The 17,076-nt window shown below is 44.5% G+C and overlaps 1 protein-coding gene across 1 annotated transcript in view; it reads left to right on the forward strand.

Annotated features, from left to right (window-relative positions):
- Positions 1-17,076, forward strand: part of LOC109902970 (transducin-like enhancer protein 4) — an 83,398-nt gene that overhangs the window by 32,272 nt on the left and 34,050 nt on the right. The window contains 1 exon segment of the mRNA XM_031786096.1: positions 7,007-7,051. Within this exon segment, the coding sequence (XP_031641956.1) occupies positions 7,007-7,051 (45 nt within the window).

Here is a 17,076-nt window from a genome sequence, read left to right on the forward strand (position 1 = left end):
TATTTTAGCAGCGTCATACCCAAGAAGTCTCAAGGCTGTAATCGCTGCCAAATGTGCTTCAATAAAGTTCTGAGTAAAGGGTCTAAATAATTATGTACAAATTTGCTAAAATGTTTAAAAAACATTTTTTTGCTTTGTAACGCCTTTTTAAAAAAATGATTAAATTGTATCTACACACAATACCTGATAACGACAAAGCAAAAAACATTTTTTTAAACATTTGAGCAAATGTTTACATAATTATTTAGACCCTTTTACGCTACAAGCTTGGCACACGTGTATTCGGGGAGTTCCTCACATTCTTCTCTGCAGATCCTATCAAACTTTGTCAGGTTGGATACGGAGCTTCACTGCACAGCTATTTTCAGGTCTCCAGAGATGTTTGATTGGGTTCTGGCTGGGACATTCGAGGACATTCAGAGACTTGTCCCGAAGCCGCTCCTGCGTTGTCTTGGCTGTGCGCTTAGGGTCATTGCCCTGTTGGAAGGTGAAACTTCGCCCCAGTCTGAGGTCCTGAGCACTCTGGAGCAGGTTTTCATTAAGGATCTCTCTGTACTTTGCTCCATTCATCATTCATCGGCAGTGATTACAGCCTTGACTTTTCATGGGTATGATGCTACAAACTTGGCACAACTTTATTTGGGGAATTTATCACATTCTTCTCTCTCAAGCACTGGCAGGTTGGATGGGGAGCATCACTGCACAGCTATTTTCAGTTCTCTCCAGAGATGTTTGATCCGGTTCAAGTCCGGGCTCTGGCTGGGCCACTCAAGGACATTCAGAGAGTTTTCCCGAAGCCACTCCTGTGTTGTCTTGGCTGTGTGCTTAGGGTCATTGTCCTGTTGGAAGGTGAACCTTCGGTCCAGTCTGAAGTCCCGAGGGCTCTGGAGCAGGTTTTCGTGAAGGATCTCTCGGGACTTTGCTCCGTTCATCTTTCCCGTGATCCTGACTAGTCTCCCAGTCCCTGCCGCTGAAAAACATCACCACAGTATGATGCTGCCACCACCATGCTTCACTGTAAGGATGGTGCCAAGTTCCCTCCAGAGTGATGCTTGGCATTCAGGCCAAAGACTTTCATCAGGCCAGAGAATCTTGTTTCTCATGGTCTGAGAGTCCTTTAGGTGCCTTTTGGCAAACTCCAAGTGGGCTGTCATGTGCCTTTTACTGAGGAGTGGCTTCCATTTGGCCACTCTGCCATAAAGGCCTGATTTGGTGAAGTGCTGCTGCAGAAATGGTTGTCCTTCTGGAATGGTCTCCCATCTCCCCAGAGGAACCCAGAGGAGCACTGTCAGAGTGACCATAGGGTGCTTGGTCACCTCCCTGACCAAGGCCCTTCTCCCCTGATTGCTCAGTTTTGCCGGGCGGCCAGCTCTAGGAATAGTCTTGGTGTTTCCAAACTTCTTGCACTGTGTTCTGGGGACCTTCAATGCTGCAGAAATGTTTTGGTACCCTTCCCCAGATTTGTGCCTCGACACAATCCTATCTCTGAGCTCTACTGATAATTTCTTCGATCTCATGGCTTGGTTTTTGCTCTGACATACACTGTCAACTGTGGGACCTTACATAGACAGCTGTGTGCCTTTCCAAATCATGACCAATCAATTGAATTTACCACAGGTGGAATCCAATCAAGTTGTAGAAACATCTCAAGGAGGCTCAATGGAAACAGGATGTAGCTGAGCTCATTTTCGAGTCTCATATAAAGGGTCTGAATTGTTATGTAAATGTAAAGCTATTTATGATTTTTTTTGCTTTGTCATTATGGGGTATTGTGTGTAGATTGATGAGGAAATACATTTTAGACTATGGCTATAATGTAACAAAATGTGGAAAAAGTCAATGGGTCTGAATACTTTCCAAATACACTGTATTTTGCATATACTGTATACACGGTGTACAAAACACTAGGAATACCTTCCTAATATTGAGTTGCATCCACTTTTACCGTCAGAACAGCCTCAATTTGTTGGGGCATGGACTCGACAAGCGTTCCACAGGCATACTGGCCCATGTTGACTCCTTTGGGTGGTGGACCATTCTTGATACACATGGGAAACTGTTGAGTGTGAAAAACCCAGCAGCGTTGCAGTATCTTGGCAAATGTAAACCAGTGCGCCTGTCACCTACAACTATACCAGTTCAAAGCACTTATATATTTCACCCATTCACCCTCTGAATGGCACACATACAATTCATTCAATTGTCTCAAGGCTTAAAAATGTCATGCTAGAGTAAAAGTAAAGGTTATTTTAAGATACATTTACTCAAGTTAAAGTCAAAAGTCACCTAGTAAAATACTATTTTAGTAAAAGTAAAAGACTATGCTTAAATATACTTAATTAGCTAAAGTAGAAGTAAATGCTATAAATCCTTTCAAATTCCTTATACAGTGTTAAGCAAACCAGATGGCAAGATTTTCTTGTTTTTGATATGTACGGATAGCCAGGGGGACACTACAACAAATAACAAACAAAGCATTTGTGTTAAGTGAGTCCGCCAGATCAGAGGCAGTAGGAATGACCACCTGTTATCTTGATAAGTGTGTGAATTAAAAAAAATGTCTTGCCCTGCTAAGCATTTTAAATGTAAGTATTTTGGAGTTTCAGGGGAAATGTATGAGAGTAAAAATGACATATTTTCTTTAGGAATGTAGTGGAGTTAAAAGTAAAAGTAGTAAAATATTGAAATAGTCAAGTACAGATACCCCCCCCCAAAACATTTGAAGTTGTCCTTCAAAGTATTTTTGCCTAGTTGCTTTAATGCCTAGTGTATGGGCAGTGATCTGGAGGAAGGGAGCGGGAGGAACAGAAAGTGGGAGGGAGCGAGAGATGGACGGAGGGAGGGAGGATGAAATGGAGGGTGAAAGGCATGGACAGGGGCTCAGGAGCGAGAAAGTACGAAGGAAAAAAATGAAAAGAGAGGCTTAGCGAGAAGGCAGTCAGTCAGAGAGAGTAGCTGAAAGAGAGAGAGATTGAGAGACGGAGAGAGAGAGATGGAGAGACAGAGAGAGAGACAGAGAGAGAGACAGAGAGAGAGTGTAAGCATAGACACGTAAATAATATGAAGTAACAAGGTCTCAGTGGCTCCACTGTAGGGCTAACCCAGAAGACTATATTTAGGTAGTTAGACAGGCCTGTCATGTAAACTAAGACTTGTTTCCACAGGCAGCCAGCAGCCCACTCTTTCTTTAGACTGCTTGTATCATTCATTATTTTGTAGATTTAAATACAAGGTACGGGATGTTCCCGCCCGCTAACGTACTACTTCCAGGGAATGATTTACGACCTGGCTGATGATGATTATGATGTTGAGCATGGAATAGACATCAGGATTAATTTGGAGCAGCATATTGGAATGTTGGCACCATAAAACGAGGTACAAGTATAAGCAGGCAGCAGGGGTTGGCTGTGGTGTTTTGTACATTTTGTTAAATCTCTCTTTTATGCATAAACTATATACATCCCGTCTCTGTTAGTCTACTGTGGTAGTCTACAGAGGCATGATCAATATATAACTACAGTGGTGGTCACACACACACACACTCACACTCACATGCACACACACAGGAGAGGGTGCCTTGTAATTCATGGGGCTCAGATTTGACAGTTCTCTCGGAATCTCAGTGTATTTTTAAATAAAACTACATTGTTTCACTGTCTAATCAGAGACTGAGAGGTGTCTGTCAGTGTCAGGTCTGAGACAAATATAGTAGACGGGCGTGTGTGTGTGTGTCTTAATATGTGTGTGTGGTGCTTATGTTTGAGATAGAGGGGCTCTGCAGGGGTCTGGTTTTAATGACCATCCATGTGGTCACTCATCCACTGTAACTGTGTGTGCGTGCGTGTGTGCATGTGTGCGTGTGTGTGTGTGCAATACATCCCCGCAGGCGGGAGGGGTGTGTGTGTTATGTGTGTGTGAGGGGAGGGCGGGTGGATTAATGCAGTACTCTCAGCCTCTAACTCATCTGTCTGATTCAGCCTGACACACTGTTCTCTCTTCAGGAACATAAAAGTCACAGATTGCCAGGGAGAGAGAGATGGAGGGAGTGTGAGAGGAAGGGAGGGGAGGAAGGAGAGAACCAGGGCTGAGGAAAAGGGAGAGAGAGAGGGAGGGAGAGAGAGAGAGAGAGGGATGAGGATAGAATTGTAAAATGATTGGTCCCCGGTAAGCTAACGGTCTCTATGACATATGATACTGTGAGCTTACGATTTAGTGGGAAAAAAACAGGAGCCAGATGTAGCTGAGGATTGTGGCTGTTTTAAGAGTCTTAAACCTGTCTGAAGTGTCTGGTAACATGGAGGAGCACAGCAGCACACACGTATTCACAAAGATCGGCTGCTGGGGGCTCCATCAACATAAGCCCCTCGTAGGCCCAATAAGAAAGGCCACTCCAAGGTCAATCCATTTTGGTTGGGATTTGGTCATATTTCTCCAACTCTGATGATGAAACAAGATGTAAAGACCTTCTGTCCTAAATCTACTTTTAGGGATTTAGTTACTTCGCTATGTGGAGTTAATGCAGAGCTAAAAAGTCAGATCTGGCTAGTCTTAAGGATATGTGAGAAGTGCTTTCTAATAATGTATTACACTAACACACTGATAGTATCTGTCTGTATGAGAGGAGATTGAGAAGTGAAGAGACAGGCACACCTGAGGGACGCTGATGAACAATGCAGTCTACGTGCAGGCACTTACACACATCCCATTTAGCCAAATCACCTTGGATTAGATGCACTCCACAAAGCTTCTTCTTAAGTCTGGAGATTGCCTTAACAGAATAGTAAAGACACAGGCTGGCTGGCGAGACACTCTGACACTCACTCAACACGATGACTCACAGTGAAATGGAAGGGCAAAGGAGAGCGCAAACACTCTGAGATGAATGGAAGAAGAGAGCGAGAGATGAACAGCAGAGAGAGAGAGAAAGAAAAGAGCTGCAGCTGGTTGAATGAAGTGAAGGAATGCTTTATAGTTGGTTGCTCAAACGACAGTGTGTCTGTATGTCAGACTAAAGGCTAGAGAGACCGATAGGGGGTGGATGTTGTTGATGGCTGTGGACTAGTTAGCCAAGCAGGGTCTAGCCTGAGGGCCCAACACCCTCACACACACACACCCTCACACACACACCCTTACACACACACCCTCACACACACACCCTTACACACACACACACACACACACACACACACACACACACACACACACACACACACACACACACACACACACACACACACACACACACACACACACACACACACACACACACACACACACACACACACACACACACACACACACACACACAAACCTACATCACTGCGAAACACATACACCCTCCTTTCTCTGTCTCCCTCATGTTCTGTCTGTCTGTTGCTCTCTCATACACACTGATACACACACAGTCTCACACACACACATCACACACCCTCCTCGTTGTGGTGGTTGGGTGAGCGATGTCAGCAGGCTGGCTTACTGTTTCTCCGCCGGGCTGAGCCTCTGCCACATCCGCCACATACCGGGCACAATCTGCTCCAGACTGACACACACACACGCACGCACCAACATACCAGGGATTATACACACGGCGCTCAATGAGAATGCACTGACACGAGGGAGAGATTATATAAGGGGGGCTGGCAGGCAAGCAGCTAGGGAAAGATGAAGCCATTAAGAAACAGAACAGACAAACCTGCACAACGCTACAACAACTCTGCTCTGTGGCTGCCTGCCGCTGCTGTTGTGTAGTGTTGGGGCTCTTAGCTAGCTTAGCTTGGTTTTTCACCTGAGATCATAAACCTGCATGGGGATTTTAAGGCCATTCTTTTATATCACTGAGAATGATACAGTGGGGCCTTGGAATAGCATGTCTGGAGCAGTGTTATAGCAATGTGCACCATGAAAATGAACGAGTGTAGATAATGTGAATGAGAATATGGACTGTTTAAAGATTACATGTATTTTGGTGTGGTTAAGCTGGATGGATTCCTTGTAGTAACACAGTACAGTACGTTTGGGGCTAAAGATCATGTCTTTACACAGACACACACATAAACACACTCATACGTACACACATTCTCCTTAAAACAATCTTTCCTAAGTTCATGTGGACTATACAGTACTCCATTCCCACATTGTTCACCTCTCCGCATGGGTCCAGCCGTGTTGGTTCTCCATAGAACCTTATACAGTGTCTTTCAGCCTATTTACAAAATCATTACATTGTGTTGTCCAGTATACCACTACATTAACATACTGGTCCTCGGTACACCACTTACAGTATCTATTATGATAGAGAGAAAGATAGAGAATGAGCATTATTAAGAATGGTTAGAGAGCAAGAGAGAGAGAGAGAGAGAGAGAGAGAGAGAGTGAATTAATAAGAATGGTAAAACAAAATGAGAGATGATGGAGAGGTGGAGGGAGGACGGACATGATGAGAAGAAAATGGCTTTTATGATGCTGAGGAGAGGGCCAGAGGAGAGGATTCAGAGATGGACAAAAGAAAGAAGAGGGGACGTGTGTTTGTGCGCAATAGAGACAGAAAGAAACAGATACGCCAGAGAGAGAGATCAAGAGCGAGAGACAAATAGAGAAAGAGGCAAAGTAAGAGATTCAGGGAGGGAGAGAAGAGACAGAAACAGAGAGGAGAGACGAGACGAGTGTCCGTAGTCCGGTTTGATGGTCCTCACTCTCGGTGCTGTTCATGTGCCTACTGAGACTGGCTTTGTCACAATGACTGATCCTCCCTGTCTCTCCAGCCCTGGATGGAAGTTATTACTGCACATTACTGTGTGTACACACACACACACACCCACGCTGGCGTTGAGAGAGACAAACAGCCTCATACACACTGACACACTCACACACACACACACACTCTCACATTTCCACCATGTGGACACGAACAGACGCACACACACACATGATTGATCCCTTGATTCTACAGTATTTGATCTATTACCTCTGTATACTCATTGAATACTGTTGTTTTCTCTCTCTGCAGTACTATGAGATGTCCTACGGGCTGAACATTGAGATGCACAAACAGGTAAGAGAGGTGTTACTGTATGTCAGTATTACAGTGTGTGTTGTCTGGTCTGCTTCAGTGATGGTCTTTACAGGGAGCAGCGGAGGACAAACACCACAATCACCATCCGTTTCAGCCCTCCCTGACATCAGCCGCTTTCTCGATCTCGCACACACGCGCACGCACACACACACACACACACACACACACACACACACACACACACACACACACACACACACACACACACACACACACACACACACACACACACACACACACACACACACACACACACACATGCTCTTATGTGTGTGCGTTTCATATGCATGAATTGCAGTATTTCTCGTACTATCTGAAAGAGTGTGTTTGTCACAGTAGGGTGTGTGTGGTGTGCATATGTGTGTGGGTGCGTCATGAGCAGCAGAGTCCTGGCAGGCACCCCATGTCCCTGTCTTTTCCTCACATTTCCAGCTAATGTGCCATTGACAGACACGTGGCACATTGTTGCAGAGTGAGCGTTGTGGCGCATTATCCACTTGACTGACGCCTTCATTCAAGGTGACTTCCAGGCTTCTACTACGGCATCACGGACAGCAGTGAAAATGTCTGATGGTGTTTAGCAGAACCAAACAGACCCAGTACCACAGATAGACCCAGGTCTAACAGAACCCGATAGACCCAAGGCTAGCAGAACGAGCCCCCGTGAAACCAAGCCCCAGAACCACAGATCCAAAGCTAACAGATCCAGAACCACAGAGTGTGTAGTGAAAGGGGGCCGTTAGCCAGTAGCCAGGCAGTCGGAGCTCCACTGTAAGCCCTACTGTCACCTTAGAGGAGACATGAACAGAGATCTGCCTGTACTACTCCAGAAAGGGAGAGGGGAGGGATGGAGAGGGAGGGGAGGAAGGGAAGGAGGGAATGAGAGAGAGGAAGAGAGAGCAGCTGAGGAGAGAGAGGGGGTGGGGCACAGGAGAAGGGAAAGGAAAGCTGAGACAGTGAAAAGAGAGGGGGAGAGAGAGGTGTTGAGCAAAAATGAGAGAGGGGGAGTTAAATAGAGAGAGTGTGATATGAGAGAGTAAAGAGTTAGAGAGATAGGATGAGTGAGAGCCAGAGAAAGAGAGGGTGAAAGAAGGGGAAAAAAAGAGCGAGAGTGCACTGAGAAACGACAAGGGGAGCTTTGAGCTCTGGCGAGGAATAATGAATCATGAATACATTTAGCAGTATCTTCTCTTAGTTGCTCTCTTCCCAGCCCTAGTCGTGTGCCATTACTCTCCTCATTTTCACGCACAGGGCCATCTCATGTGCTGCTGCCATTAATTGAGACATCACGGTCACTCGCTGTCTACAAGAGTCAAGAGTCCCTTTAGCTTCTACTGATCGGGAGGGATGTGTATAGGAGAGGATTTGGAGGGAATGGGCCGGCTGCCAACAGGGCTACTGATACTTTCTGATCTGATACTATCTGATCTGATACTAATTGATCTGATACTAACTGATCTGATACTAACGGATCTGATACTAACTGATCTGATACTAACTGATCTGATACTAACTGATCTGATACTAACTGATCTGATACTAACTGATCTGATACTAATTGATCTGATACTAACTGATCTGATGCTATCTATCTGTGTGTGTGTTCTGTTTTCCCCTCCCTTCCTGCCGTGGAGATGGTGATCAGTGATCAGCTATGGCATTATGGTAGCTTTAGATCAGAGAACAGCTAACAGAGCACAGCATACACTTCTCTGCCTCACTGGGTGAAAGATAGGGGAGCACCACTGATACTGTATGTAGGACCATTGAAGGACTAGTAGACTGGGTTTACTTATTCAGTGATATATAGTATATGTTGGCAGAAATGAAGTCATATCAACACGTGATGTTTTAGGTCTGCAGGCTGCTAGTTATATATTCCATGCTATACATTCTCAGAAGTCTCACGGATCTGCGTCCAAACGAAGCCTCAGTACAGGGGTTGAATATGCAGTGAAATACAGCACATTTGGAAAGTATTCAGACCCCTTCCCTTTTTCCAAATGTTGTTACGTTACAACCTTTTCCTAAAACAGATTAAATAAATGTTTTTCCTCATCAACATACACAATACCCCATAATGACAAAGCAAACATTTTTGCAAATGTATTAAAAATAAATAACAGAAAAACATTATTTAAATAAGTATTCAGAACCTATGCTATGATACTCGAAATTGAGCTCAAGTGGATCCTGTTTCCATTCATCATCCTTGAGATGTTTTTACAACCTGATTTGAGTCCATCTGTGGTAAATTCAATTGATTGGACATGATTTGGAAAGGCACACACCTGTCTATGTAAGGTCCCCAAGAACGCAGTAGCCTCCATCATTCTTAGATGGAAGAAGTATGGAACCACCAAGACTCTTCCTAGATCTGGCCGCCCGGCCAAACTGAGCAATCGGGGGAGAAGGGTCTTGGTCAGGGAAGTGACCAAGTACCTGATGATCACTCTGACAGATCTCCAGAGTTTCTCTTTGCAGAATCGAGAACCTTCCAGAAGGACAACCATCTCGGCAGCACTCCACCAATCAGGCCTTTATGGTAGAGTGGCCATGCAGAAGCCACATGACAGCCCGCTTGGAGTTTGCCAAAAGGCACCTAAAGGACTCTGACTATGAGAAATTAGATTATCTGGTATGATGAAACCAAGATTGAAGTCTTTGGCCTGAATGCCAAGCATCACGTCTGGAGGAAACCTGGCACCATCCCTACCATGAAGCATGATGGTGGCAGCATCATACTGTGGAGATGTTTTTCAGCAGCAGGGACTGGGAGACTAGTCAGGATCAAGGGAAGGATGATTAGCAGGACAAGACATTTTTTTAATAATTCACACACTTATCAAGATAACAGGTGGTCATTCCTACTGCCTCTGATCTGGCGGACTCACTTAACACAAATGCTTTGTTTGTTATTTGTTGTAGTGTCCCCCTGGCTATCCGTACATATCAAAAACAAGAAAATCTTGCCATCTGGTTTGCTTAACACTGTATAAGGAATTTGAAAGGATTTATAGCATTTACTTCTACTTTAGCTAATTAAGTATATTTAAGCATAGTCTTTTACTTTTACTAAAATAGTATTTTACTAGGTGACTTTTGACTTTAACTTGAGTAAATGTATCTTAAAATAACCTTTACTTTTACTCTAGCATGACATTTTTAAGCCTTGAGACAATTGAGACATGAATTGTATGTGTGCCATTCAGAGGGTGAATGGGTGAAATATATAAGTAATAAGACCCATTGACTTTTTCCACATTTTGTTACATTATAGCCATATTCTAAAATGGATTAAATAAAACATTTCCTCATCAATCTACACACAATAACCCATAATGACAAAGCAAAATCATAAATAGCTTATTTACATAACAATTCAGACCCTTCGAAATTGAGCTCAGCTGCATCCTGTTTCCATTGATCCTCCTTGAGATGTTTCTACAACTTGATTGGATTCCACCTGTGGTAAATGCAATTGATTGGTCATGATTTGGAAAGGCACACAGCTGTCTATGTAAGGTCCCACAGTTGACAGTGTATGTCAGAGCAAAAACCAAGCCATGAGATTCAAGGAATTGTCAGTAGAGCTCAGAGATAGGATTGTGTCGAGGCACAATGGGGAAGGGTACCAACACATTTCTGCAGCATTAAAGGTCCCCAGAACACAGTGCAAGAAGTTTGGAACCACCAAGACTCTTCCTAGAGCTGGCCGCCCGGCCAAACTGAGCAATCAGGGGAGAAGGGCCTTGGTCAGGGAGGTGACCAAGCACCCTATGGTCACTCTGACAGAGCTCCTCTGGGTTCCTCTGGGGAGATGGGAGATCATTCCAGAAGGACAACCATCTCTGCAGCACTTCACCAAATCAGGCCTTTATGGCAGAGTGGCCAAATGGAAGCCACTCCTCAGTAAAAGGCACATGACAGCCCACTTGGAGTTTGCCAAAAGGCACCTAAAGGACTCTCAGACCATGAGAAACAAGATTCTCTGGTCTGATGAAAGTCTTTGGCCTGAATGCCAAGCATCACTCTGGAGGGAACTTGGCACCATCCTTACAGTGAAGCATGGTGGTGGCAGCATCATACTGTGGTGATGTTTTTCAGCGGCAGGGACTGGGAGACTAGTCAGGATCAAGGTGAAAGATGAACGGAGCAAAGTCCCGAGAGATCCTTCACGAAAACCTGCTCCAGAGCCCTCGGGACTTCAGACTGGACCGAAGGTTCGCCTTCCAACAGGACAATGACCCTAAGCACACAGCCAAGACAACGCAGGAGTGGCTTCGGGACAAGTGTCTGAATGTCCTTGAGTGGCCCAGCCAGAGCCCGGACTTGAACCCGATCGAACATCTCTGGAGAGACCTGAAAATAGCTGTGCAGTGACGCTCCCCATCCAACCTGACAGAGCTTGAGAGGGAAGAATGGGAGAAATTCCCCAAATAAAGTTGTGCCAAGCTTGTAGCATCATACCCATGAAAAGTCAAGGCTGTAATCACTGCCGAAGGTGCTTTAACAAGGTACTGAGTAAAGGGTCTGAATACAGAAAACCTGTTATTGCTTTATATTTATGGGCTATTGTGTGTAGATTGATGAGAAAACAACAACAATTTAATACATTTTAGAATAATGCTGTAACGTAACATAATGTGGAAAAAGTCAAGGGGTCTGAATACTTTCTGTACATAGGTCTGCAGAAGGCTAGTTACATACTATATTTAGTGATATACTGTATTCAAGGATATTGGCCTGCAAGGCACTCTGTTCATAGTTCTACTGTACACTACTGTTCAAAAGTTTGGGGTCTAGTTTGAGAAACAGACGCCTCAAGTCCTCAACTGGCAGCTTCATTAAATAGTACTCGCAAAACACCAGCCTCAACATCAACAGTGACGAGGTGACTCCGGGATAATGGCCTTCTAGGCAGAGTTCCTCTGTCCAGTGTCTGTGTTTTTTTTACCCATCTTAATCTTTTATTTTTATTGGCCAGTCTGAGATATGGCCTTTTCTTTGCAACTCTGCCTAGAAGGCCAGCATCCCAACTCTTCACGGTTGACGTTGAGACTGGTGTTTCGCGGGTACTATTTAATGACGCTGCCAGTCGAGGACTTGTGGGGCATCTGTTTCTCGAACTAGAAACACTCTACTGTACTTGTCCTCTTGCTCATCTTTATATTCTGGTTAGAGACAGTTTTTCCTGTTCTGTGAAGGGAGTAGTACACAGCATTGTACCAGATCTTTAGTTTCTTGGCAATGTCTCGCATGGAATAGCCTTCATTTCTCAGAAGAAGAATAGACTGAGTTTCAGAAGAAAGGTGTTTGTTTCTGGCCATTTTGAGCCTGTAATCGAACCCACAAATGCTGATGCTCCAGATCAAATCAAATCAAATTTATTTATATAGCCCTTCGCCTAAAACCCCAAACAGCAAGCAATGCAGGTGTAGAAGCACGGATACTCAGATACTCAACTAGTCCTAAGAAGGCCAGTTTTATTGCTTCTTTAATCAGGACAACAGTTTTCAGCTGTGCTAACATAATTGCAAATGGGTTTTCTAATGATCAATTAGCCTTTTAAAATGCTAAACTTGAATTAGCTAACACAACGTGCCATTGCAACACAGGAGTGATGGTTGCTGAAAATGGGCCTCTGTACGCCTATGTAGATATTCCATTTAAAACCAGCTGTTTCGAGCTACAATAGTCATTTACAACATCAACCATGTCTACACTGTATTTCTGATCCATTTGATGTTATTTTAATGGAAAAAAAATGAGCTTTTCTTTCAAAAACAAGAACATTTCTAAATGACCCCAAACTTTTCAACGGCAGTGTATATATTCAGTCAGGTCTAGAAGGCTCAGTGGATATAGTAAGTGATAATGCCCTACAGAAGGCTAGTTATATATTCAGTCAGGTCTAGAAGGCTCAGTGGATATAGTAAGTGATAATGCCCTACAGAAGGCTAGTTATATATTCAGTCAGGTCTAGAAGGCTCAGTGGATATAGTAAGTGATAATGCCCTACAGAAGGCTAGTTATATATTCAGTCAGGTCTAGAAGGCTCAGTGGATATAGTAAGTGATAATGCCCTACAGAAGGCTAGTTATATATTCAGTCAGGTCTAGAAGGCTCAGTGGATATAGTAAGTGATAATGCCCTACAGAAGGCTAGTTATATATTCAGTGCATGGCCTACAGAAGTGTGTGCGTGTTAGGAATTGTGAATTTGCCCAAGGTGTGGAAATGTTGGATACAAGGATAAGGTTTAATAGACAAGCAATGGACAGGCATATGCAAACGGACAGACAGACACGTTCCTCTGAGAGGTTCACAGCAATCTGGTGTAGAGTGAAGGACAAACCTCTCATTATATGCTCATTCTTTATCTGTTTGTTCCCTCAGTGCCAGACCCAGACCAGAACAACAGTTAGAGTTGGGTCAGAATGAACACACACACACACATTATTCTATTGGACGCCATTTAGCTGAGTGTTTGTGTGTGTGAGTGAGATAAAGAGAGAGAGTGAGAGGGTTTACAAAATGTGTGTGCTCTAGTGTCTGCATAATAAATGTGTGTGTGTGTGTGTGTGTTTGCTCGCTCATGCCTAATTACCGCTAGCTGTCTGCCCAGACTATGTTTCTATGTGTACATATAATGCATATTAATACGTAGCCTCGGCTGGTTGTGTTTAGCTGGCATTATAACCTGAATCCAGAGCTGTGTGTGGCAGAGAGATGAAGATGGCATTATAACCTGAATCCAGAGCTGTGTGGCAGAGAGATGAAGATGGCATTATAACCTGAAACCAGAGCTGTGTGGCAGAGAGATGAAGATGGCATTATAACCTGAATCCAGAGCTGTGTGGCAGAGAGATGAAGATGGCATTATAAACTGAAACCAGAGCTGTGTGGCAGAGAGATGAAGATGGCATTATAATCTGAATCCAGAGCTGTGTGTGGCAGAGAGATGAAGATTGCATTATAACCTGAATCCAGAGCTGTGTGGCAGAGAGATGAAGATGGCATTATAACCTGAATCCAGAGCTGTGTGGCAGAGAGATGAAGATGGCATTATAACCTGAATCCAGAGCTGTGTGTGGCAGAGAGATGAAGATGGCATTATAACCTGAATCCAGAGCTGTGTGGCAGAGAGATGAAGATGGCATTATAACCTGAATCCAGAGCTGTGTTTGGCAGAGAGATGAAGATGGCATTATAACCTGAATCCAGAGCTGTGTGTGGCAGAGAGATGGAGATGGCATTATAACCTGAATCCAGAGCTGTGTGTGGCAGAGAGATGGAGATGGCATTAGAACCTGAATCCAGAGCTGTGTGGCAAAGAGATGGAGATGGCATTATAACCTGAATCCAGAGCTGTGTGGCAGAGAGATGAAGATGGCATTATAACCTGAATCCAGAGCTGTGTGGCAGAGAGATGAAGATGGCATTATAACCTGAATCCAGAGCTGTGTGTGGCAGAGAGATGAAGATGGCATTATAATCTGAATCCAGAGCTGTGTGTGGCAGAGAGATGAAGATTGCATTATAACCTGAATCCAGAGCTGTGTGGCAGAGAGATGAAGATGGCATTATAACCTGAATCCAGAGCTGTGTGGCAGAGAGATGAAGATGGCATTATAACCTGAATCCAGAGCTGTGTGTGGCAGAGAGATGAAGATGGCATTATAACCTGAATCCAGAGCTGTGTGGCAGAGAGATGAAGATGGCATTATAACCTGAATCCAGAGCTGTGTTTGGCAGAGAGATGAAGATGGCATTATAACCTGAATCCAGAGCTGTGTGTGGCAGAGAGATGGAGATGGCATTATAACCTGAATCCAGAGCTGTGTGTGGCAGAGAGATGGAGATGGCATTAGAACCTGAATCCAGAGCTGTGTGGCAAAGAGATGGAGATGGCATTATAACCTGAATCCAGAGCTGTGTGGCAGAGAGATGAAGATGGCATTATAACCTGAATCCAGAGCTGTGTGGCAGAGAGATGAAGATGGCATTATAACCTGAATCCAGAGCTGTGTGTGGCAGAGAGATGGAGATGGCATTATAACCTGAATCCAGAGCTGTGTGGCAGAGAGATGAAGATGGCATTATAACCTGAATCCAGAGCTGTGTGGCAGAGAGATGAAGATGGGCTTTGCTTTAATGCCTTCATTTCCAACACACTGATTTGCCTGTAATAGGATTGGGTCTCTCTCTCTCCCCTCTTTCTCACCACCATCACCTCCTCCTCTCCTCCATCCTTTAATCCAGGCTTGATCTTAGTGGATTCAGTGCTTTTTCTCTCTGTTTATTTAAAGAGCTGGATTAGGATGAGGGGTGTATGTGGGTCAGCTGGAGGAGGCTTTGAACGGGTCAAACGTCCCTCGGTGTGTGTTTGTGTGTGTGTCTGTGTGTCTGTGTGTGTGCACAGCATGTGTGTGTGATCACTGATGTGTGAAACCCCTCTTTGCACATGTTATAGCATATGTGCTCTGTGTGTGTGTCTTTGATGTAGGAGTGTGTGAGTGCATGCTTGTGTAACAGAGCTCATTTGTGAATAATGAGGCAGAGAGAGAGAGAGTGATGTAATCATGTTGGAATGAGAGAGAGAGAGAGAGAGAGTGATTCATTCCCAGGGAGCTAGCCTTTTAGCCTAATGGGTTTGTCACTCGATCAAAAGTCCACTGAGTAGCTACAGATGCCCTGCTTGGGGTTTGTGTATGAACGAGTGTGTGTTTGTGTGTGTGTGTGTCTATAGGTGTGTGTGGGCACACATGCATGCCTGTTCATATATATGTGTGAGACCGAAAGCATAATCTAACGTCTGTGTTCTCCTGCGTGGTGTGCCTGTTTGCTTTGTGTGTGTGTCCTGTGTAGATCCCCAACGGTGAACGGGATGCTCCAGTGCCTTTCAGACACAAATAAAAATGAGTTGTGTATGTGTACTACCAAGGTGTATGTGCGTTTCCCCAGTGTGTATGTGTATTGCCATCGTGTATGTGTGTGGCCAGTGTGTGGGACTAGTTGTGTACTGTATAATTGCTTTGTGGTGGACAGGAGTTTAAAGCTGTAGCAGTCTGTCAGCCCAAGCTGGTAAGCTGGCAAGCTGGCAGTGTGTGAATATGAATGTCAGAGTAATGGGTAAGCGCATTATATTGCTGGGGAGCCTACGAGAGATATTGTTAAAAATAACCCTAACTCTGGGACTCAGGCAGAAATTTGCCCGCAGGACTGCGTTTTCACAGATGTCCCGTAAAGGCTTCTCTTTGTCTGCTAAAGAGCCGCTCTATGTGTGTTTTGTGTGTGTATATTTTGTGTGTGTGTATTCTTGTGTGTTCTTGTGTGTGTGGTTTGTACGTGGGTGTGTGTGTGTGTGCACATGCATGAATGAGAGTGTTGTATGTCTTTCCTGTTTATTTGACAGAGCCTCTATATCTGGTTTAGTAAGAGAGGGAGTGTGTTTGTGTGTGTGTGTGTGTGTGTTTCAAGTTATATTAGTCGTATGTACAGGATAAACGTGTGTGTATGGCGGGGGCTGTCTGTGTTTCTGTCTTAATGCTCCATGCCTCTCATGGTGGGCTCTGTTGCTTTTATGAGAGCATTTCAATATTTTTTTGTGTCAATATCTCTGTGTGTGTGTGCACTCTGTTCTATTCTGCTCTGTTTGTTTGTTTTTCTTTCATTGTGCATGTGTGTGCTTTACTGCTCTCCTTTCCTCATTCCCTCTCTCTGTTTCTTTTCCTCCTCTTCCCAAATAGAGGGGCCATCAATCAGAGGGGGGGGGGGGGGGGCTGCTGGCTCAGCGCCAGGAAGAGAGGCTGGCACTCTGCCCAGAGAGAGAGAGAGAGATCGAGGGAGAGAAAGAAAGAGGGAGGGTTCGTGAACAGGATGAATAGAGAGAGACCAAGTGAACAGAGGGAAGGGAGAGAAAAAAAGAGAGACAGAGTCTAAGTGCACAGAGGAGAGGGAGGGAATAGAGCGGGAGAGAAAAGGAGAGTGAGAGAGAGAATA

Source organism: Oncorhynchus kisutch, linkage group LG13, assembly GCF_002021735.2.
Source record: "Oncorhynchus kisutch isolate 150728-3 linkage group LG13, Okis_V2, whole genome shotgun sequence".
NCBI lineage: Eukaryota > Metazoa > Chordata > Actinopteri > Salmoniformes > Salmonidae > Oncorhynchus > Oncorhynchus kisutch.